The 22,482-nt window shown below is 41.1% G+C and overlaps 1 protein-coding gene across 3 annotated transcripts in view; it reads left to right on the forward strand.

Annotated features, from left to right (window-relative positions):
- Window positions 1-22,482, forward strand: part of LOC310961622 (testis-expressed protein 2-like) — a 40,398-nt gene that overhangs the window by 9,802 nt on the left and 8,114 nt on the right. For all 3 annotated transcript variants that reach the window (XM_083933758.1, XM_083933757.1, XM_083933759.1), the window contains 6 exons: window positions 10,212-11,778; window positions 13,448-13,648; window positions 13,940-14,270; window positions 15,671-15,909; window positions 16,175-16,348; window positions 16,786-16,885. In XM_083933758.1, coding sequence (XP_083789884.1) covers window positions 10,237-11,778; window positions 13,448-13,648; window positions 13,940-14,270; window positions 15,671-15,909; window positions 16,175-16,348; window positions 16,786-16,885 — 2,587 coding nt within the window. In that variant the 5' untranslated portion in view covers window positions 10,212-10,236. The remainder of the gene's footprint in view (window positions 1-10,211; window positions 11,779-13,447; window positions 13,649-13,939; window positions 14,271-15,670; window positions 15,910-16,174; window positions 16,349-16,785; window positions 16,886-22,482) is intronic.

Raw genomic sequence — 22,482 nt, forward strand, 5'->3', positions numbered from 1 at the left:
CATTATATATTTAGTTATAGTTATCGTCACATGACCAGCATTTACGTTGCGTCTCATCTAGTTTTCCTCACGTGATAAAGGTTCGTTGACGACAATATTTCGTGATAATTTTCGTGGCCAAAAGCAACACTACTAGAAGGCTTACCTTCAGTGTGACTTGTTGTGGATTAATCTTTTGGTTGGTACAGAAAAGCATGCAAGGCTGCCAGTCAGTTTTTGAACGATTCAAACATCAGTTTTCTCAGAAATAGAAACCACAACTTAACCCAAGCAGTAGGCCAAGGTTTTATGGATAGAACCCTGGTTTGTCTTCATATCCTGTCAGCAAAACATGATTACACGCTTGACCTTCTGTACTCAATTAAAACAGTGATCTTAGCTCTTCTTTGTTACTATAACCTTACCAGTGACTTGTTTTTAAGAGCTATACATGTGACTAGCTTTTATTGGGCGGTGGGGGTGTCACGACTATGTCGGTATTCTAGAGTCATATAGATCAATATATTGCTTAATGCCTGGTAACTGTCATTTGCATTTTATAATGGAATAGGATAGAATAGAAGAGCTACATGTTATCAAGTGGGATATACCATAACCACCATAGGTTTTTAGGAATGTACCAGAGAAGAATAATAGCCTGGCATTGCCAGACTACTTTGCAAATGTGTATTATTCTGGAACCTCTCAGATTGTTTACGATTTCGAAAGTGGCCTTATCAATGGACCAAAATGCCTCTGTACTAGGGCTGCACTAAATATCATCTCGGCATCAATATTGAGATGTGCATGTGTCACTTCACAGGACGAACAATGTCAAGTAAGGCAAATAAACTTACACACATGCTCAAACTTTTTTGCTGCTTGATACAAAAAGAAAACTTAACATGACCTACAACTAATCAAAACAGCTATCTGTTGAGGCGGTGCTTGGTACGTTTTAAAGTAAAACAATGGTGGCTGGGTCACAAACATCTCAAATCTCCACTAGTTGGTACACTAAAATGAATTCCTGAAAAAAAACACAATTTAGAAATAGGCAATAAAGTAACAGAGTCTTATTTAGGGTTGAAAGATGACAGTTTGATAAGAGTTTCACACAGACATCTCCTCCTTCATGTGAGACTCCAGGAGAGGAATGTGGAAACGCCTCTCTATTGACAAACTTTGCTCAGATACTAGTCACTATAGTCAATATCAGACATTTTAGAGGACAAAAAAAGAAGAAAAACATCTCTGAGTGGAGGGGAACTTTGAGATTTATGAAAACATTCTAATTAAAAGAATATAAATCCAAAACGCAGCCACAAAACATACAGGCTAAAACATCTGCTGTGAAACAAGTTGAAGTGCTGTTTAAAAATTTTTTCATTTATAATGAAAATAAATACGCCTCTCCTTGTGGAAGCTAACGTTAAGGCTGACTGATTCAGTATCTGTAACTGGAGCAGAGAGATCTCTGTGCTTGAACCATGTCAATGTTTTGTCACTGCTTCAGCCAAGGAGTTCATTTAAAAATAATGAGAGCTTGTTGACAAGGTTAAGCAGTTAAGTGAGGATTGCATTATTTAACATGAACAACATATGGGTCAGTGAACCTATTGTTTGAAATAGGCTCAATCTTATAGAGTATTAGAGTATTAACTGCATTTTGAAACACAAGGCTTCTTTATGTTTGGTAGTGTATGGTCTTGGTAGTTGTGGTTGTTAAGCCAGGGTCACTGTGCTATAAAAGCCTAGTGTAACAGTATCTTCCTCCCACTCTGTTTCTTAATACAGGATTATTTTTTACTTCCTTGCCTCGGTGGACGCTCTGTCACATGTTCACCTCGAGCCATTGATTGCAGGCAGTAATTGAGCAATCCAACTATTCCGACGGTCAGAGCAAGTCTAAGTGTCACTAGAATGAATATTAGCAAAAAAAGTTTTAAAAAAAACCCTCACATATGCAACTGTAAAATTTGTGAAATGAGTGAGACCTAACCAAAATGGAATACTGCTAGTTTTGTGTTGTATCTGTGACTGGATAACAGCAGCATTTCCGAAAGCAATAACTTAATAAACTGTTGATTTATATTGCTCCATTGGCAAAGTGTGCTCTAGTTCACAGGGAAAGGCTGAGAGACGTCATGATCTCACCGCCTAACATTTCAATCCCTGCCTGTGTCACCGGTTTGTCAGCATTCTTGAGAACAGTTTCAGTTCTGTTGGGCTGCTATTGTTTATTTGTCTCCAGAACATGTAATCTGAAATGACTGTGAAAGATATTTACCAGTTCACCACTGCCTCTTAGTCACTAAATCATGTCTGGACACAGACCCTTGTCTCAACTAATGCAGTTAGCCACATCGAGCGCTACCATACTGCTCTGCTTACTTGTCTGTGTATATTTCTACACTCAAACAAGAAGAGAGCAAAGAATGAGAAACATGAAGACTTGCATCCACATCACTGATGCAGGCTATTGCCTTCTCTTCTATATCATCCGGTTAAAGCACCTAAGGGGTTCACATAATAAAGGAGAAATCACAAAGAGCCATGTTTTAATAGAAATGTTTAGGTCATGTTAAGCTTTCTCCCACCTCAGCATTTACTGTTTAATAAGAACCCAAGATAATAGGGTAAATATCCTTCTTGAGCTATTGTATCGATAAATTGTCATCGCCTTTAGGCCAGTTAACTCTTGCTACTGTAGCTGCAATGTTGGCAGCACAGGGATGTGAGACACATCGAAACTCATTAGCTAAACTGACTGGCACAGGCATAGCCATTACTCCTGCAATTAAACAGCTGGGTTTAAAGTGGGACTTCTTCTAATCCCTATCTAGGCAACCTGGATCGGTAGTGATTTGGGATTTCTTTTAGTCTTCCATGAGGGAATATGTGAGAATGTTTGCAAGTTGTTTATAAGGTCTTTTTCAGTTGTAGTTCAATCTCTTTCTCTTAGCAAACATCCTTTTTATGCCACTGATGCCATCTGAATCAGTGGTGTATGACATTTGAGATGCTCTCAGGGACTGGCACGTGGTCTTGTATTGGCAGAAAGCAACTGGCAGAATGACTTGCAAAAATACCCTTGTGGTGTGGTTACTGAGACGCAAACACCAGAAACTGTCAGTCAGTCCTAATGCTATTTTAGGCCCATATGCATTTAGGAGGTAGAGGTGTACATGTAGGGAGGTTAAAGAACAATACTGTCTAGTCTCTATGCATGCACACTTTTTAGCTTCTGGAAAACGGACACAATATGCACTATCATTGTCTATTGTTGAATACTGTGAAGGCTAGCGGTGTTCCCTAGGTGGCATGTCTTTTTCCATAGTCACACAGCAGAAATTTCCCCAATATTTTTGTTCCTTTTGATTCAGGTTTATTCCTTAGTGACTGATATTTGCTTCGTTACTGGTCCAAGACTCTTGGGTGGTTTGTCAATCGGAGCCAGGTTGACGAAAAGTGACCAATTGTTTGTGTATTGGACAAAACATCATATGATGAAGGTTGTCACAAAGCAGCTTCTTTCCCACGGGATTGGTGAAAAGCCAATTTGGGCTTGAAATGTGGTTCTTTTCTAAATGTGCTTGAGTACAACATTTGTAGGGGTCTTTCTGCAGTGTTGCGATGGGAACTAGATCGTACAGCATGTCATGCGACTATGTCTGAAGGCAAAACTGTTCATAGCTATTTCAAAAGACCACATTCGAAGGCTGGGTGAAAAGCCTTGCAACAGGGCATTTAATACCTGTCTCCCCACCCAAGACTTTTCTTGACTCTGCCTCAGGAAATGTTACTGGCTTTGGCATAGGCTCACCCAAGTTTGGCGTAAAAGTGGAAAGATGGCTTTTATATGTGAAAAGTGGGGCTCTCAAACGCTGTTTGACAATCCAAAAACCCCTTTGTTTGAACCTGACTTAGTAACATCATGGCCTCTCTTCTGAAGGGTCTCCAATCAGGAAAATCGCACAGCAGCGGTTGGTCCAGGTCTATACTTTTACTAGGTTCTATGTTGGCTCAGTGTGTCACTTCTTTCGCTCACTCTGAGATAGGGATGTCACAAGAACTAATACTTGCGATACCTTTCTATTCTAAAATTAAAAAAACACAGACGATGTGGTATCAAATTGGCATTGAGAAGAGTGTAATTTCACTGGTATTGGCACGACTAATGACTTTTTGGTATTTTGACATCTCTATTCTGAGGTAAGTCTAGGATTCTCTTATATAATACTGGTATTATATCTCTTTGGTAATGTGTTGCAAGAAAAAGTTGAACTCTATGACACATGGTATGACGAAGGGTTTCTTTCCTTCCTGACAGTGTGATTTGGAGCTTCTGATAAAGTCATGCAGTAGGGGGTCGCATTTGGAGATACTCAGTCATGCAAGCTGTAAAACTGGTTATTTAAGGAACCCAAAGTTTCTCAAACATGACACCTCACTCACATTGATTCCAAGACCATATTAAATGTTGAAAGAAGGATCCTCATTTGTATGGTATACTTTCATTGTCAAGTCAACGTTTCTATGTTGTAAATTCCTTGTTCTTGTTTAAGTGGGCCCACTTTTTCTAATTTCTCATCTGACTGCATGTAGCTATTTCTGCTTAGGTAAGGGACTTCCTACATATCCTATTATAATATTGTGAAATCCTAGATTGTGGTTATGAACTTGTATTGAACACAGAGATCACTGGCGGTGAAAAATACAGAAGAAAGAGTTAATCTAATTAAGAAAAATTGTAACTTGTCCAGCTCACTGATAAGGCAACAGGCCTTGTGGCTACATCGACTGTTGTCTCCTGTGGCACTGTCAAGAGATGTACACCACAAAGAATTACTCCCATCATTGTTGAACTTGAATACATTTACTTTAATTAGGACCAATCGGCGTTAAATCACAAATAGGAGAATACTGACATTTTCCTCAAACAATTTTAAATACACTCAACAAAAATATAAACGCAACACTTTTGTTTTTGCTCCCATTTTCCATGAGATGGACTTAAAGATCTAAAATTCATTCCAGATACACAATATTACCATTTATCTCAAACATTGTTCACAAATCTGTCTAAATGTGTGATGGTGAGCACTTCTACTTTGCTGAGATAATCCATCCCACCTCACAGGTGTGCCACATCCAGATGCTGATCTGACATCATGATTAGTGCACAGGTGTGCCTTAGACTGTCCACAATAAAAGGCCATCCTGAAATGTGCAGTTTTGTCTCACAGCAAAATGCCACTGATGCCACACGCATTGAGGGAGCGTGCAATTGGCATGCTGACAGCAGGAATGTCAACCAGATCTGTTGCTCGTGCATTGAATGTTCATTTCTCCACCATAAGCCGTCTCCAAAGGCGTTTCAGAGAATATGGCAGTACATCCAACCGGCCTCACAACCGCAGACCACGTGTAACCACACCAGCCCAGGACCTCCACATCCAGCAGGTTCACCTCCAAGATCTTCTGAGACCAGCCACTGAGACAGCTGCTGAAACAATTGGTTTGTATAACCAAACAATTTCTGCACAAACTGTCAGAAACCGTCTCAGGGAAGCTCAACTGCATGCTCGTCGTCCTCATCAGGGTCTTGACCTGACTCCAGCTCGTCGCTGTAACAGACTTGAGTGGGCAAATGCTCACATTCGATGGCGTCTGGCATGTTGGAGAGGTGTTCTCTTCACGGATGAATCTCGGTTTACATTGTTCAGGGCAGATGGCAGACAGCGTGTGTGGCGTCGTGTGGGTGAGCGCTTTGCTGATGTCAATGTTGTGGATCGAGTGGCCCATGGTGGTGGGGGGGTTATGGTATGTGCAGGCATCTGTTATGGACGAAGAACACAGATGCATTTTATTGATGGCATTCTGAATGCACAGAGATACCGTGATGAGATCCTGAGGCCCATTGTTGTGCCATACATCCATGAACATCACCTCATGTTTCAGCAAGATAATGCACGGCCCCATGTTGCAAGGATCTGTACACAATTCTTGGAAGCTGAAAATGTCCCAGTTCTTGCATGGCCATCATACTCACCGGACATGTCACCCATTGAGCTTGTTTGGGATGCTCTTGACCGGCGTATACGACAGCGTGTACCAGTTCCCACTAATATCCAGCAACTTCGCAAAGCAATTGAAGAGGAGTGGACCAATATTCCACAGGCCACAATTGACAATCTGATAAACTCTATGCGAAGGAGATGTGTTGCACTGCATGAGGCAAATGGTGGTCACACCAGATACTGACTGGTTCTGAGTCCCCAGACCCCCAATAAAGCAAAAAATGTACTGTACATATCAGGGTGGCCTTTTATTGTGGACAGTCTAAGGCACACCTGTGCACTAATCATAATGTCAGATCAGCATCTGGATGTGGCACACCTGTGAGGTGGGATGGATTATCTCAGCAAAGCAGAAGTGCTCACTACAGAGTATTTTTCTTAAACTAAACTTAGAAGTGTTTCTGTGGTCTCAAAGCAGACAAAATAAAATACAGTGTATAGGCTATATAAGAATGACATGAAAAAACATTAACTAACAAATATATAGGCACAAAAGCTAAATGAAACAGCCCCAACACACGGAAACATGGTCAGAAGCAAACTAAAATAACACAACAGTAGCTTACCGGATTGAGTCAGCCCCCCCCGCCATATTATCATATTAGGAGAATGAAACACAAGTTTGTCCACGTCCACGAGCCAAACCGCCAACATAGCGGAGAGACTCGGGGAGGTAATTGCGGTATTTGAGATTACTGCAGAGGAGAAGGTTGCAGCTGTACATGACAGTGCAGCTAATATGGTGCTGTGTGCGGCAAATCTGTCTCGAGATCCGTTCTGGGGAAACGTGCGGGGAGTAGTTTTTGCCAAGCTCACTTTGCAGTTGTGCATATACGCGGCTCTGAAACAAGATCCACTTTGTCGAGCCATTGCTGCGTCTTGTGGGACAATTCAAGAAAAGTGCCAAGGCTACAGCCGCTCTCACTGTAAAACATAAGCAACAGATAGTAAACTAACGTGGCTGGCTGCTGAATGTCTGTCCTTTCAAAATAAATTCCCACATACTCGAACCGTATAGGATTTGATTTATTTTGACAAGGCGCAGGTCCTAATAAAGTCTATGGTTTATTTTTTTCGACCAAGCGCCAATGAAAGGGCCAGTGACCTTTCTGGTCAACTAACAATTGGTCGACTATAAGTCGGCAGCCCTACAAACAATGAATATTGTTGAATGTAAAGAAAACGTTGGTTCGTTTTACAAGAAAAGTCCACAGGGCATATTTTAAGAATACATACAGGCTATTTGAAGTTTGTTGTTAAGTAGGAGTGTATACAGAGATGATACTGGGAGGGCTGTCTGTGGTATTTTCAGCAGAAAACACAGATTTGATTCATAATTGCATGAAAGATTACATTCAGTAATGTACCTTACCCCTTCAGACATTGGATGAACTTATTTTAGGTACTCCACATTATAAGACATTGCTGTGTATAGATACATTTAAGACTTAATGAATCAATTTCCCTTATAGGGATCAATAAAGGCATATCTGATCTCATCTTGTAAATGACAGTTTTTAAATTGCAATTGCTATCTTCTCACCTCACCAGCAAGTCCTTGTCCTGTTGATTTGTACAATACATTCTGAGTCTCCTCTCATACGCTGTGTGCTGCTGCTGCTGCTTGATACAGAAGAAGTGAGCTGTGAACATGTCTCTAATGAGTGCAAAACATGAGGGTTAATGAGGCTGGCTTCCTACAGAAATTGGCTTCATCAGCATCAATGACAAGATGTTGTCTTCTTGGCAACGGCGAAGGCACTGGGGACATGAGACAAATGGGACTTTATTGTCAGTGTGTACATATACACTTGGATGGATGGCCAAATGCAAAACATGTAGACATTCCCAGTGTATTGCTTTGTTTGTTCTATTTCCATAGTGTTAGATAGGGAGATAGACTCAGCTTACAGACCATACACACAAACCGAACATATACTTCCCCACTTCATCACTAATCCTAAAGTGCTGTTAGCAAATATTGCTAAGACGTTTGAGTCTTTTATGTTGAAATTAAATCCATGTCCAAATAGTAATCCATTAGAATGGCGTCATTGTGTTGCTGCTGACGAAGGCTGGCTAGCTAGGGTTAGAGGTGCCTGGCAGACTGCCTGGCTGGGTAACAAGCTCACTCGTGACCAATGTGACAATGAGTGGCCAAGTTGAGTCTGTATATGAGTGAGCCAGCATGATCTCATGCCACCTCTATTGTCCAAACAAGGCACGAGAATGCCATTGCCAAAGGTCAACAAGAAATTAACATCATTCTGTTTTCACTACCAGAGGATGTCGTACAGATACTTAATGGAGGCAGCAGTTTGATCATGTTGTGTTGCCAGATGTATGTCCTGGTTAAATTTTCCCAACAGTACAGAAAATTTAACCTGTATACATTATGGTGATGCATTAATTGTTTGTCTTGTTTATCTTTTGCAAAATACCACACACCAGGTGTTGAATAGGAGTGAGAAAATATTTTAGCTTAGAAAAAAGTACAACTTAAGAATGAATTCCTTTCCATCATAAGCAGAGTGTTCTTCATACACTGGGCAGCTTAATAGTAGACTAAATTCATAGCTATAGAGATCATGCATTTCAATTCAGAGATCTGGGAGTCTGAATGCTCATCCATGATCATACAAATACTTACTTTTGCATAGACAATGCCATACTATAAATGGTCCACTTGCTTCCAAGTCTATTTAACCCAGGGCTCCAAATGACTCTAAAAGGGGAGCTGTACCTTTTTACTTACTTTTTTTTTTCTGAAAGAGCATTATGAAAAGCTAACTGGTCTGCCAGGTTAAGCTCATCATTGCTGATTATGCTGCGTTCACTTGTAATCTAAAAAAGGGAACTTCCCACTTCTGAGGCATGTAGTTAGGGCAGAAGTGTAATGTGTATGTGTATGGATTTGAGAGGGTGTCATATGGACTGGAAGTAGAGCGGTGAATGTTTCAATAAAGTTGCATAAAAGTCAACACACATAGTGATTGTGACAAGATGGAGGCTCTGAAAGAACAGGCTTTCCTGCAATTACGTTTTACTGCCAAAGAGGCCGCTAGAAACAACGCGCCTCAAATCTTACAGATTATGACTTTAAGTTCAAATGTTAACTGAATTGGTTCTGTGAATGTTCTACTTTGAATCTGAATATCTGGCCTATCCCACTGGCCTTTAGAAAGTTGGATCATTTTTGTTGTCCTGTACAAATACTCCTGAAATTGCTGTCAGCTGATCACCCAATGCACTTTAGACACCTTGTTGTGATACCCAACAATCTGTATCATTATGCAATGTTACATCATCCCTACCTCAATTTATTGCTTGGACTTTGGCTTATGTCTGTTGTCTCTGGACATGTGCCCTTTAAAGTGGTGTTGTAATAGAGTTTTTGATGCATGCCACACAGTATAATTAAGTTACAAACACCTGCAAATACTGCGGAGCATTGTGGCAATTGCTGAATGTTTTTTGGCAAGGGTTTAAAATGGGATTAGAAATCACAAGATAAGTCAGTTTTATGTGGTCTGAATGTTGTCAATGTAATATGCGGAAGCTCACTGCTACTTGCTGCAGTGTTCATATACCTAGTAAGTCTTGATTCTTGATTATATCTTTGTTTTGACTGCTCCTTATTGGACTCCTTGATTTTGCTGAATATTTTGTGGTAGGTATTTGCAAAAGTGTCAGCGGGTGGTGAGTAGGATAGAGGGGAGCTATGCTAAAGTCTGTTGCAACCAAACTGGTTTAGAAATACAACACTGCATCTGTTTGCACTCACTAACAAGCCTTTTCAATGAAGATGTCTTGTCAGAGGAATAATAAATAAAATTATATTAGTTCAAAGGTTCAATAGTTTCAAAAGCATCTCACTGTCCAAAACTGTAACCACAAAGGTTGCATGTTGGCTAGTTGCCTGGTACTAAGCCTCTACTTGTAACAGAGACCCATTCCTACCTTCCTCATTTTTATTCATAATTGCTTGCAACATTCTACATTTGAAATTTGAGTGAGTCAACTCCATCTGCCAGACTTGCCGACTGCAGCTTTAAACTCCTATTAAAGTAACAGGGTTTTCTTTTACATTTAAGTTGTGACTAATCATCCTAGCTCTAATTTAGTTTATTCTCTTTTCCTCCTTTGCAGACTTCAACTCAGTGGGAGTACTGCAATGACTAGCCAGCATCATAGCCATGCAGAGAGCGCTCACTCCAGAGAAAAACCGCCACCTGCCTTGTCCCCCAAGCTCCATGTCCAGCGATCGCCATCAAAGGAGACCATCACCATACACTTTTCAGCTCTTGGGAAGGAGGAAGAGGAGGAGGAAGAAGAGCTGTACATGACAACTGTCTCCCCTCCCTCAGCCGCTCAGGATGACTCAAACCTTGTGACAGCCTTAGAGGCAAGTGAGGAGATGTTTGAAGACTTGCCAATGGACTCTGCAGCCAAGGCTGCTGTCATGCCTGAATCATCCAAAGTTTTTCAGGTTTCTAGCCGTCACACTAACCGTTCTCCCACACAAACTCTGCCATCATGTAATGCTGAGCAAAAAGGCTCAACTTCCAAATCCTCCCCTACTAAATCTTTGAGCTTTCCCTCCAGTGACAAACCCTTTCTCAGCTTGGTGAAGTCTCTCTCCTCTGACATTGAGTCTCGTGACGGGATCCCTTCTGTTGCTGCTCCAACAGCAAGGCATAGGCACCTGATGAAGAATCTTGTCAAATCATTATCTTCAGATACATCCCAGGACTCATCCTCTTCCTCCACACCCTACCGTCTTCCAGAACCCCGCCTTAACCTGCAACTCTTCAAACAATTCACACAGTCCCGGATGCCATCTGCCACCACATCATCTTCTGGCGATTCTAAAACTGCCCCTTCCTCTCCATTAACATCACCAGAAAACCGCAGCTTCTTCAAAGTCTCAGAAGTGGAGGCGAGGATTGAAGACACTAAGCGGCGTCTCTCTGAGGCCATCGCCGAACCGCTCCAACTGCTGAGTAAAATCATGGATGAAAAGAGCGGCAACTTAGTTGGCAGCAGTATTTACCGGCCCAAGAACCTTTCTGTCAGTGCCTCAGAACTATCCAACATTACTTCTATCAACGGTCACCTGGAGAGCAACAATAATTACTGCATCAAGGAAGAAGAAGGAGGTGACCTAGAGGCTGAGAGCCCCAACAGAAGGGCTTCTGGTTCAGCTGAATTACCTCTTGCCCCCTCTGTTGACACTAAGAACCCCAACAAATCTTTACTTTCCATGTCAATGGACAAATGCTCTATGTCCGCCCTTGCTAAACAAGATTATGAGGACTTTTGCATCCTGTACAGTGAGGACTTTGAGACTTGTACGGACACAGAAGGTGATGGCGGTGATAGAACTGAATATACTGGAACTGGGAGCCAGACTAAAGTGCCATTAAGTGGCAGTACTGAACCATGCAGTGAAGATGAATCTGAAAGTATTGAGCGGGTACCTAGCGTTCCCCACTATACTCTCATCTTCCTTACTGTACTGGTCTATGGGTATTTTGTATTACCTCTGCCGAGTTACGTAGGAGGAGTGCTGCTTGGTATTGGGCTGGGATTCCTTTTAGCCATTGGTGTTGTGTGGCTGACAGGACCAAAACCTTCTGGCAGTACTTTTAGACAGTCCAGACATCATGGGAAGCGGTGGACCAAGTTGGACATCAAGGAACCAGAAATATATAAGGTCAGTGAGTATTTTAAACTTCCTTCAATGTATTTTTTTAAGCTGCAAAGTCCTTGAACACCTTAAAGAATCTTGTTGCCAATTCAGTACTGAAACAGACACGTTTTAATGTTTAACCTCAATACATAAGATATTACAATTATGAAAATGTATCAAGCGTTTTTAAGCATTTCCCCCTGACTCTAAGTCATACTATCAATTGTGATGTCTTGAGTTGATCCACAGAGAATGTTTTCATCTTGTCCTAACCTCTCTGCCGCAAAAATACAAACTTATCTCTTTATAGGTCAATGTAATATACAGTAGGACAAGCTGTAGGGTTCCACCTTTCCAACTTTTTCCAACGTATTGGCTGATACCTGGGCTTTGGGTATCAGCCAATACGGAGCTCTGATTTGATACCAGTGTGCTTCATTGTGTGGAAGTGATCATTCTTTTATGTTTAGGCAACATCAGGCTTGACTTCAACATTACTTTCCTAACTTTTTATAACAAGATGTAACAGCTAAATGAAGCACATAGGATATGTAATTTACTGAATTGTTATTTATTAATAAAATAATCATAATAACAAGCACCAGCAACTTCAAAATGAACAGAAATTACAGTTCAAGTTCACAAATCGGTCAAAAGTTAAACAAGAATTAAATTTACAATGCATAATGTATTTAGTATCTATTCATTGTCAACGATACCTGCTTTTTGGCCTGATATTTATTTATTTATTTATTTTATTCTACTTTAATCCAATTTTGGAAACAAAATGTAACTTTTAAATTACAGATTATTCATCATCATGTCAGTACAAGGGGACATTAAAGTACCAAGGAAAAGTTGAAACAACCCATGAGGCTAATTTAGCAGCATTGCAGCTCAAATGTGTTGGAGTCCTTTCAGGTTTGATTTTAAGGGATGTAACCTTTTACCCTACTTACTAAATATTATAATTTATACATCCATCAATCCCGCCTATACTGTGCAAGGTCATGAGGGGCCCGAGCTTACCTTAGCACTCACTGGGCAAAAGGTGGGGTACGCCCTGGACAGGTCATCAGTCTATTATAGGGTTAATACATATAGACAAGCAAATATTTACACTTACCTTCACACCTATCTGCAATTGAGGAGTACATTTTAATTAATTAATTTGTTTATTTTTAATTTATTTATAATGGAACCTTGTACAGCTGCATCTATGGAGTGCTGAGAATTAAGATAAACGTGCGATGCAAGATGCATATTTCTGTGGCATTTGGTTTTGAAGTTACAGAGCAGTCGATCCTGAGCTTAATTTAGCCAGAGGAAATTCAAAGTCTACCACAGAAAACAGATGACAACAAACTCTTTGACTCCACTTGAAAATACAGTGGATACAAGACACTCTCTTATCAGTGTGAAGTTCATAGAGACATGGTTAGCAGATGTTTACAGTGTCCTCATTTTCCAGGCACAGTTTTAGATCGTTATCTCCTCTGTTTGCAGTTGTTCAAATGCATTTCACTCACATGCTAAAAACACACACCATGCAAACATGGCAGGTTTTTAAAGACAGACTCATCAATATGGGAACATTTACTTATTTGAATTTCAGACTGAATTTGTTTTCCAGTATGCTTGTTTTGGAACCCAGCCCTTGAAAAGTGATCAACATCATGTGTCTTCCCTCCAGGGCTGGATGAATGAGATATCGAACTATGACCCAGAGACGTACCATGCTACACTGACACACTCTGTGTATGTCCGGCTGGAGGGCTCCATCATTCGTTTGTCTAAACCCAACCATAACGTGGCCCGCCGTGCCACACACAATGAACCAAAACCCGATGTCACCTACATCAGTCAGAAGATCTATGACCTCACCAAAAGCAAAGTAGGTTGTTAGTGTAGATTCAAAAGATTAAGAAGAGAAGTTATCTGTTTAACCAGGGGATCTTGTAAAGTCAATTTTCAGATATTTGAGTCCATATAAGTCTATTCCAAGGTTAGTTTAGAATGTGCTGTTCACGAAACAATGTTGCATTTTAACATTGATAATGACCTACATAAATCGTCTGTGTCTAATTGTCTATGGCTTCAAATTGTCTTCAACATTCTATGAAATTTGGTATTTTTAAATCCATTTTTGTGTGACCCAGGTCTGTCTTCTGTAATCCACCCCCAGGTATATCTAGCGCCTCAGAGCCTGGCCAGGAAACGTATATGGAACAAAAAATACCCCATATGCATTGAACTTGGCAAACAAGATGACTTCATGTCGAAGGCTGAGGGCGACAGGTGTGAGGCCAGTGAGAGCTGCAACAAAAGAGACAGAGGAGAGGTGGCAGGAGGAGCACAGGAGCGAGGCTGGTCGTCTTCGACCAGCAAAGACCTAACCCTCTATCTGTTTGGAAGGACTGGGAGGGAGAAGGAGGAGTGGTTCCAGCGGTTTCTATCAGCTTCCAAGCCAAAGGCGGACTTGAAGAAGGCTTCAAGTGGTGCAGCTAGTAAGAGTGGTGAGCAAGACAATTTGAGAGATGAGAGATATTTTTTCCATTTTCCCTTTATTTTGTCTTTATTTTCAAGGCTAAAATTTTGCTTACTTTTTTCATGCATATATATTTTACACACTATACAGATAGAGAAATACAAATGAGCAGTGTGTAGGATTTAGTGGCGTCTAGCAGTGAGGTTGCAGATGCAACCAACTGAACATCTCTTCCTTCAGCTCTCCCTTTTCCAAGCATGTAGTAGAATTGACAGTGGCCTTCAGGTAACATAAAAGTGAAAGAGCCAGTGTTTGGTTTGTCTGAAACATGGCGGGCATCGCTCCTTCATCACTCTTACTAAGCTAACGGAAACACTACGGTTCTTAATTTAAGGTGATTATACACAAATTGAAACATAGTTGTAAATATTATATTTTAGGGGTGTGACGAGAAATAGTTTCACGAGATCTTGCAATATTTAAATGTGATAATATTTCTCAAGGTGAGAACTTGTCTTGCGATATCAATATGTAAGTGGAAACAGCAACAGAGTAACAGGAAAGACATGAACATTATGTAAACACTGTAGAAAGATAGTAGCCTGGCATGCAATTGGACAGTCCTTTAACCAGTCAGTTTTACCAAAACCAGAAGGCAGTAAAGCAAATACATCCTTTCTTTGGAGGAATTGCACCAGGGCAAATTTCTGCTCAGTTTCCAAAGTACACTTCCCACTGAGATAATTTAAAACTGCAGCGACAGCTGAATCAACGGGTAGCGGTTGCTGTGCTTCGGTGGCCGCCATGTTGGACACACAAAACTGCTTGCAATGCTTCTGTCGTCATCGGGTTCAACCAGCTAATAGTGCAGCAGGGGAAAATAGCCAGCTTGGGGATTGGATCCAGAAAAAAGGGATAGGAAACAGGAGGAATAAACAAGCTCTTTTCCAGACCCTTGTGCAGAGCGAATTCAAATCGCCGGTAGAAGGGGGTTGGGATACCCAGTCTAGTAAGATAGTGCCCTGTAACAGAAACACGTAATACGTGGACCACCGCAGCTTCTTTAACATCAGGCTACAATTTATATGTTCAGTGTCGGCACCTGACCCTGAAATCTCCGTATATGACAAGTTCTGAGACAGTCAGCAGCTCCTGTGTGACAGCGGCTGGATACCCTGCCTTCACCAGCTGACTGACAGACAGTTACTAAACCATGAGTACCGCTAAAATCCACTGTGCCTGTAAAGAAAATACTGGAAGTTAAAAGCAGCGGGAAAATATCTTGTCACACCCCTATTATATTCCATTTCTACTAATAGATCATCCCCCTAAATCCTACACACTGGCACTTTTAGTACTATGCAAACACCAAAAACCTGTCTATCATCTCATTCCAAACCTTTTTCTGATGTTTGCCGTGGCTCACAGCTCCGAGCTCTCACAGTCGCAGCAGCAGCCGCAGCAGTCTGGATGAGGCACTTGCATCTCAGCCGAGGTCAAAGGACTCCTCAGTCTCCTCAACAACAGCAGGCACTGCCAAAACCAAACTTCTATTTGACTACAATGTATACATGGCCTCCCTACTGCCAAAACAGGCGGTAGTCAGCCCTTCAGCTGCCAGCCCTGCTCTGCAGAGTCCTCAGAGCAGCCCTGGGGCTGATAAGAAGGTAACACATACTCATCCTTCATTTATGCTATTAACACCTTTCTAATTTCCTTTCTTACTGTAGCTCACCAGCTTTTCTTGTCATTTGCAATTCAATCTTACTATGTTACAGGTTGTGTAATTCTATGCAACAAGTGTGACGTGGCTTATCCTCCTACATATTTCCAGGGGTAGATTAAATTGTGTTGTTGTTTTAGATTCCTGTACAGAGATATAAGTTTAATCTTTTCTCCTAATGGTTTTGACCTCGCCTGCTGTGTCTTAAGCTTCAGAGCACCATTTCAGCTCAGGTGCAGCCCAGGGAGGAGGAGGAAGAGGAGGAGGATACTGTTGCCTGGGTGAATGCGGCTCTTGGCCGGGTCTTCTGGGACTTCCTGAGCGAGCCCTACTGGGCTGAATTGGTCTCTAAGAAGATTCAGATGAAACTCAGCAAGATACGGGTGAGTGGAGCAAAGGCCCCTCATCAGCCTTTCACTCTAAAAGTGGTTGAAATTTGAACAGCAAGACTGTTTCTTTCTGATCCTGCCACCCAGGCAAGCCTATTTTACTTCATCGTGTAATTTGTTTTGGCCTGTGTGAGTGTCCACAGTGTCGGTGAGAGATCAGTTTAGTTGACAAGGGACTGACACATAGTTGGTTATAAGGTGTGGTGGAGGGCAGAGTGTATCATCCATCCAAGTGTATGTGCATGAGTGTATTTATTTCATGATTCATGTATCCATAATCCATATTCATTCTTTTGTTCAAGCTGACAGCCTATATACTGAATACTTGAAAGATGTATGCTTATCAATTTGGTTAGATCTTAATCTGTAAAATAATTATTAATGAAGAGTGTGCTCAGCTCAGCTCAGTTGTGTTCTGTTGTCTTTTTCAGTTGCCTTACTTCATGAATGAGCTCACCCTGAAAGAACTGGACATGGGGTCAGCCACTCCCAGAATCCTTGGGGCATCCAAACCCTCTATTGACTACAGAGGCAAGAGAGAAATCCTTTTCAACCACTCACACACTGGTTTCTGTACATAGGTACTGGCATGTCTGGCCAGTAACACTAACTGTTTGCTACATTTAGCCCTATGTGCTGAATTCTGGGAAGACTCCATTTGTTGTACAATATTTGCTTATCCGCAGAGCACATATGAGTGCTTCTTATGTTTGAAAGCACAACCCTCCGATACTGATGGCTGCTGGTCAGTTAGCTATGTCAATATTGGAGATAACAAAGATAAATAGGTGGTAATGCTAGTTACAGTAGTAGTCTATCAAGATGCATTAACTGTGAAGCAAATGGATGTACAGTGCTTGGATTTATCCTGACATCTCATGTGGGCTAAGCACCACCCAAGACAATTGTGCTTGGTTTAAAGAAATACAAAGAACCCAGAGCGTTTCTTGTCCTCTATAAAAGAATAAAAAGCCAGTGGTTAAAGTGTCTGGGTTTCCAGGATTGTGGAGGTGATAAGCTTGCACCCTGAAAAAGTGCTCTCTCTTGGCCAGATAAACATTGCTCTATCTTGGAAATAACTGTCTCATTAAAGGAATACTTCACCCTCAAAATGATCAATAACTTACTGTTACTATATATATATATATATATATATATATATATATATATATTTGCTTTTCAAATATATTTGTTAACCACGGAGGCATGCAAAAAATCCTTTTTTTTTTTTACTTCTTCAAGAATTCATGGTAATATGAAGTAATGATCATTTTCCGGGTGAAGTATTCATTTAAAGGAAACAGAATTTCCACACATGCAATACCTTCAAAATATGATCAGATCCCTAAAGATGTGTATTCATCTCTCCTTCTAACGAAAACATATATGAAACTAGAAGGGCACTCAGAGCACAGATCTCCGCCAATGCATGTCCTGTCTCTCACTGGTAATGCAGTGTGAATTTTCCCAGTTAGGAGTAATTTTTCCCATTATTCTGACAGCACATGAACACAGCACAAATGCCCTATCTCAGTGTTAGTGAAAGTGGAAAATAATTTGTGTATCTGCCATGTGATTCTGCTTCGCTCTGAAAAATTATGCCAATATTTATTCCTTTATCCTGCTGACAGACAAACCAGCAAACAGTGGCGTAAACTTGGCAGAGGTAATAAAGTCATTGTGGCATCATTTTTGCTTCATCACCATACAAGGAAAAATCCAAGGATTTTGAGTTTAATTTCCAAATATCAAACAAAGGATATCAAAAAAAGAAAGAATATATTATGCAGAAAGATTCAAATGAAGGTCCATGGAGGACTTAGTCATTACCACTGCTTAAAATAATAGAAAGCAATATTTACAGCATCAATATAAGGTAACTATGAACATTCTAATGACACAGGTGTGGTCAGTTCTCAGAGGTTTAAATCTTTACGGTTCTCTTGTATATGTTGTCAGTCAGTCCATCTCCACCAATCTATGGCATTTGGAGGGTAAACACAAATGTAGAGCTGCATTAGTTTTGCCGTTGCCTATACATTTATTTGAACTCTAGCTGTGTCATATAAGAACACACAAGAGAAAGTGGCTAACAGCAGCTTGTCTGGGACTTACAGTCTATGTGGACTATACAAGACAAAGTTTCTTAAAAGCAAGAGTCATGCATCATGCCTGATTTCACAATTTCCATCAGTCAGTTCCCAAACAGCTTCAAAGCCATGCTCGGGGGTATAAACAAAGAGTTGAAGTCATTTGAACAAGCTTGGCAGAATGCAAATGGAATCAATGAATATATGTTCTTAATGCGTTATTTCAGTGTTATAAGTGTTAGAGCTGATGTGTTTTGAACTTTGCCTATAATATCCTCTGTAGGTCTCCAATCCAAACTGACCCAAAGTACTCTGTTCAAATTCATAACAAAAATTAGAGCTTGTTCATATCTTTCCAATATCCAGATAATTTGCAGTAGACGTAGTGTGACATGTCAAATGGGGTGGATACTTTTTTGCAATCTGCTGCATGTATTCACAGCGCGGCCAGAAGTGACATCTTGTCTCATGACTGGCCACAGCGCCCATTCTTCCTCTTGTCTTACTGCTGTGATTAATACGATCACACTGAGGCTGTGTCTAACTCTCCATTAAAAAGATAAGATAATATTAACCATCAGACATTGCTAACAGCCAATTGGAATGCTTATAAAAAACCACAACACAGGAGTAAGGGTCACACCGTCATCTTGATCTGATTCTTTGGTTGTGGGAAGACGTTCAGGTACACATGAAACAGCACCGGCATTATGGAACTGTTTCAAAATAATGGAAATGGAAATCCCCCAAAAAATGATTTCTGAAATATATGAAGGAATATTCATTTGAAAAGTGCAGTTTTGGTTTTTATAACAAAACTTAACATTACCACACAGTTCATACAGCCCATGATTTCACACATGTGAGCAGATAACATGATATCAACAGAGAGAAGAAGGAAGAAGATGTCATCAAAAAGATACAAAAATGTCTTTTGTATATACGGTTCTATTGTAAAGTCGAAAAATCAGCAGTAGAACTATATTATGGCAATACTATAGATACAGATATCAGATACAGAAGTCATTTGGATGATGCCTTATTATGTTTTAGTTTTAATAAATGAGAAAACTTAATATTTTTCACCAAGAAGTATACAAAAATAGGCTTTCCATGTTGTTATTTCATCAAAGTGGACCTCCCCTCAGACAAAGCTTGGAAAAAGGCGCCCCTCACCTATATATTGTGATATACAAGTTTATCATTATCAAGATTTAAAATGACCTTTATCAGGATAAAAGTGTTTGGCCATATCGCCCAGCCCTACAATAATTGCTTCATTCAGTAAGCACAAGCAGAATGAGGTTTACTGTGCATCCCACTGGAGCGTAACATGCACTTACACCCACTCAGCTTGTTAGGCAGTGGTACCCTTGAGGTTAGAGAGGCATGCTCGTTACTTGTAGGCTCTCAGATGGATAAATTAAGTACCAGCATTTCCCCTGCTCTTCAGCCACTGCCAGACGATATGACCAGCAGTAACACTGCTCAGAGATCAGTAGGGTATGCTTGTTTACTGGACACTTTGAGCATTACAAAAAGGCACGTGTGCTTCATTCATATGAAGAAATGAAGTCAGGCCCTAGGCACTTTAACAGCACTTCTGGTTATCTGTGGATGGGAGAAGACGAGGCCTAGCTATTTGAGGTTTTAGCTTAGTGTGGGGCCGTACATTTGCCTGCTGTAATTCTATTTCTAACTATGTCGCCTCAAGTAGCGCTGAAGTTTTCAGCTGACTGTTCTAGTTTTGATTAGAAGGATCTTTTTATGTCATGTTAGACATGCATCAGCATTGAGCTTTTCATCTCTTTGTACCTCACCGGTTCTCCCATTTCCCCTTACATTCAGTGACAGATCCTCCTCTTCAGCTGTTTAATATGTAGTGTCCAACTTTTTCTCGTCCTTTTGCATTCCCTTTCATTGCATCTTCTTCTTTGTGTCTTTACTCACTCTTTAGTCTTAGTATCTAACTGTCTTCCTCCCTCCTGTGCTGAGTCACTGCCTCATTTTTGATCACTGTAGCTCTCACATAGCCGTATCATAAGAGCAAGAATTGATTACATCCCCAACTGAGAGGGCAATGGCATTTATTGGCAGCGTTCCAGATAAAACACATCTCAAGCCACTCCAAACACAATCGGTGTGTATAAGCCACCATTTGTCAATTTAAGTCATCAGCTTTAATTGCTCTTTCATTCAGATACTGCAATTCGTCTCCAAACGTTTTGAATTCTCTCTGACAGATTGCAAAAATATTCCTCCAGAACACCTGCTGTCAATCTAAAACCCAATGTGCTTCAGTTTTGTTTTGTATTTCTTGGAAGTGAAACAAAACAGGAAGCAGGAAAGAGGGACCTACTCCAAACAAAAGGCTAAAGATAAACAGAGGCATTTTGCTTTCCATGTGTGTTTCCAACAGCCACAGCAGAGAAAGTGAATGTTTCATTCCTCTTTTCTGTTGTGTGTTTTACCTTGACGTGCTGGTTGGAAAACTTCGAGTTGAAACGGTCAGTTTAGTTTCCCTTTTAAATTTCCACTGGTGTTACAGTGGCTGTAACCTCTGGGCGTCTCAAGTTCTGCCTTCATCGTGTCTGACCCAGCTTCTTCCTGGAACAAGCGTGCTGAGTGCAATGGATCGATGAACCTCTCCAGCTGTGTATGTGTGTACTCCACAAGGAAGTACGTTGTAGATTTGTGTCCATGCACATTTGTGTTTGCACACACTCTCCATCATGCTCATCAGATTGCGTACTGTCCGTTTCTGGATGCATACAAGCAGTTGTCCTGCATGTTTGAAAGAATATTTCACAGTATGTGCAACACACTCTCTTAACTCTTTACCATACGGCTTCACTCCAATTAAGGAAGCACTGCTGTGTCCAGCAGCTTGCACTAAGGCTGCTCTCTCCACACCCCAACAAACCTCAGTGCCCTCTGCATTAAACCCAGACCCAGCCAAACACAGACTTAAAGCAAAGCCCACTTGGTTTAGCAGACCTTGTGCTTTCACAGACCTTCGCAGAGATGATTGTGTTCTGAGCAAGCGCACTGGAAATAGGGGGGTAGAAAGTACTTTACGCCCCTGCCCCAATCTGATTTGGTGTAATCCCAACGTGAGATGGTCTGTAGCTTTTTTTCTGCATTCATTTCTCCTCCGCTTAGTTTCTGTTCGACTCACTCTCACTCTGATTGTTTTGCTCTCTGGCGCAGACTCGTTTCATTATCACATCATTTAGTACAACCAGCTGGTGTTCAGGCTAACTCAGAGCAGTGAGGAGAGGGCACCCAGACTCAGTGCTGTTTGTCCTTGTGTTTTTTGCCGTCCAGTACACACTACATTTCTTGATCCTATCTGAAAAACTGTTTCCATTCATGTATCTGGACCATGTATGCTGTTAATAATCTAATTAAAAGGGCTGTGGTAGCTGTGCACTAACTGTCGCCCATTGTATTTGTACACACTTTATGGACTTTTGCATTGCACACATGCACAATTCTCTCAGTTGCAGCAAAGTGCAATGTGTTTTGGTTTAGAATCTCTTAATGGCTGTCATCCTCTGACTCACTCACTTCATTCATCTTTCCCTTGTCCGCCGTCGTCTTTTGCTGCCTCCCAGTGCTGTAAAGAGGAACAACACCCGTTTATCATGATTAGATATGGCTCTTTGTACACAAGAACATGTGATCTTGTGTTGTAAAGAGAGGGGGAAAAAAGGAAAACAGAGTGCACATAGCAGGCCCCATGCAAGGCAAGCTTTCAATTGAGGCTTCTGAGGAGCTTTTATAATTCAGATTACAGCAGGCTTGGTAAAGCAGAGGTAGAAGGGAATGAGGGGAACCCTGTTTATGCAGCCTGTCCCCCCCCTGCTGATATCAAACGGGCTAGGGGGGAAATATTGGGTGCTCTCCAACTGTTCACCCTCTGTTCAAAGGACCTCGTGCTCTCTCTTCTTCTTTCTTTCTCCTCCCTTCGCCAAGACTTTCAGTGCCTTTCTCACCTCGAGATAATAGAAGAGTCCCCGCTCCTGGGATGCTTGG

This window comes from Echiichthys vipera, assembly GCF_963691815.1.
Source record: "Echiichthys vipera genome assembly, chromosome: 2".
Taxonomy (NCBI): Eukaryota; Metazoa; Chordata; class Actinopteri; order Perciformes; family Trachinidae; genus Echiichthys; species Echiichthys vipera.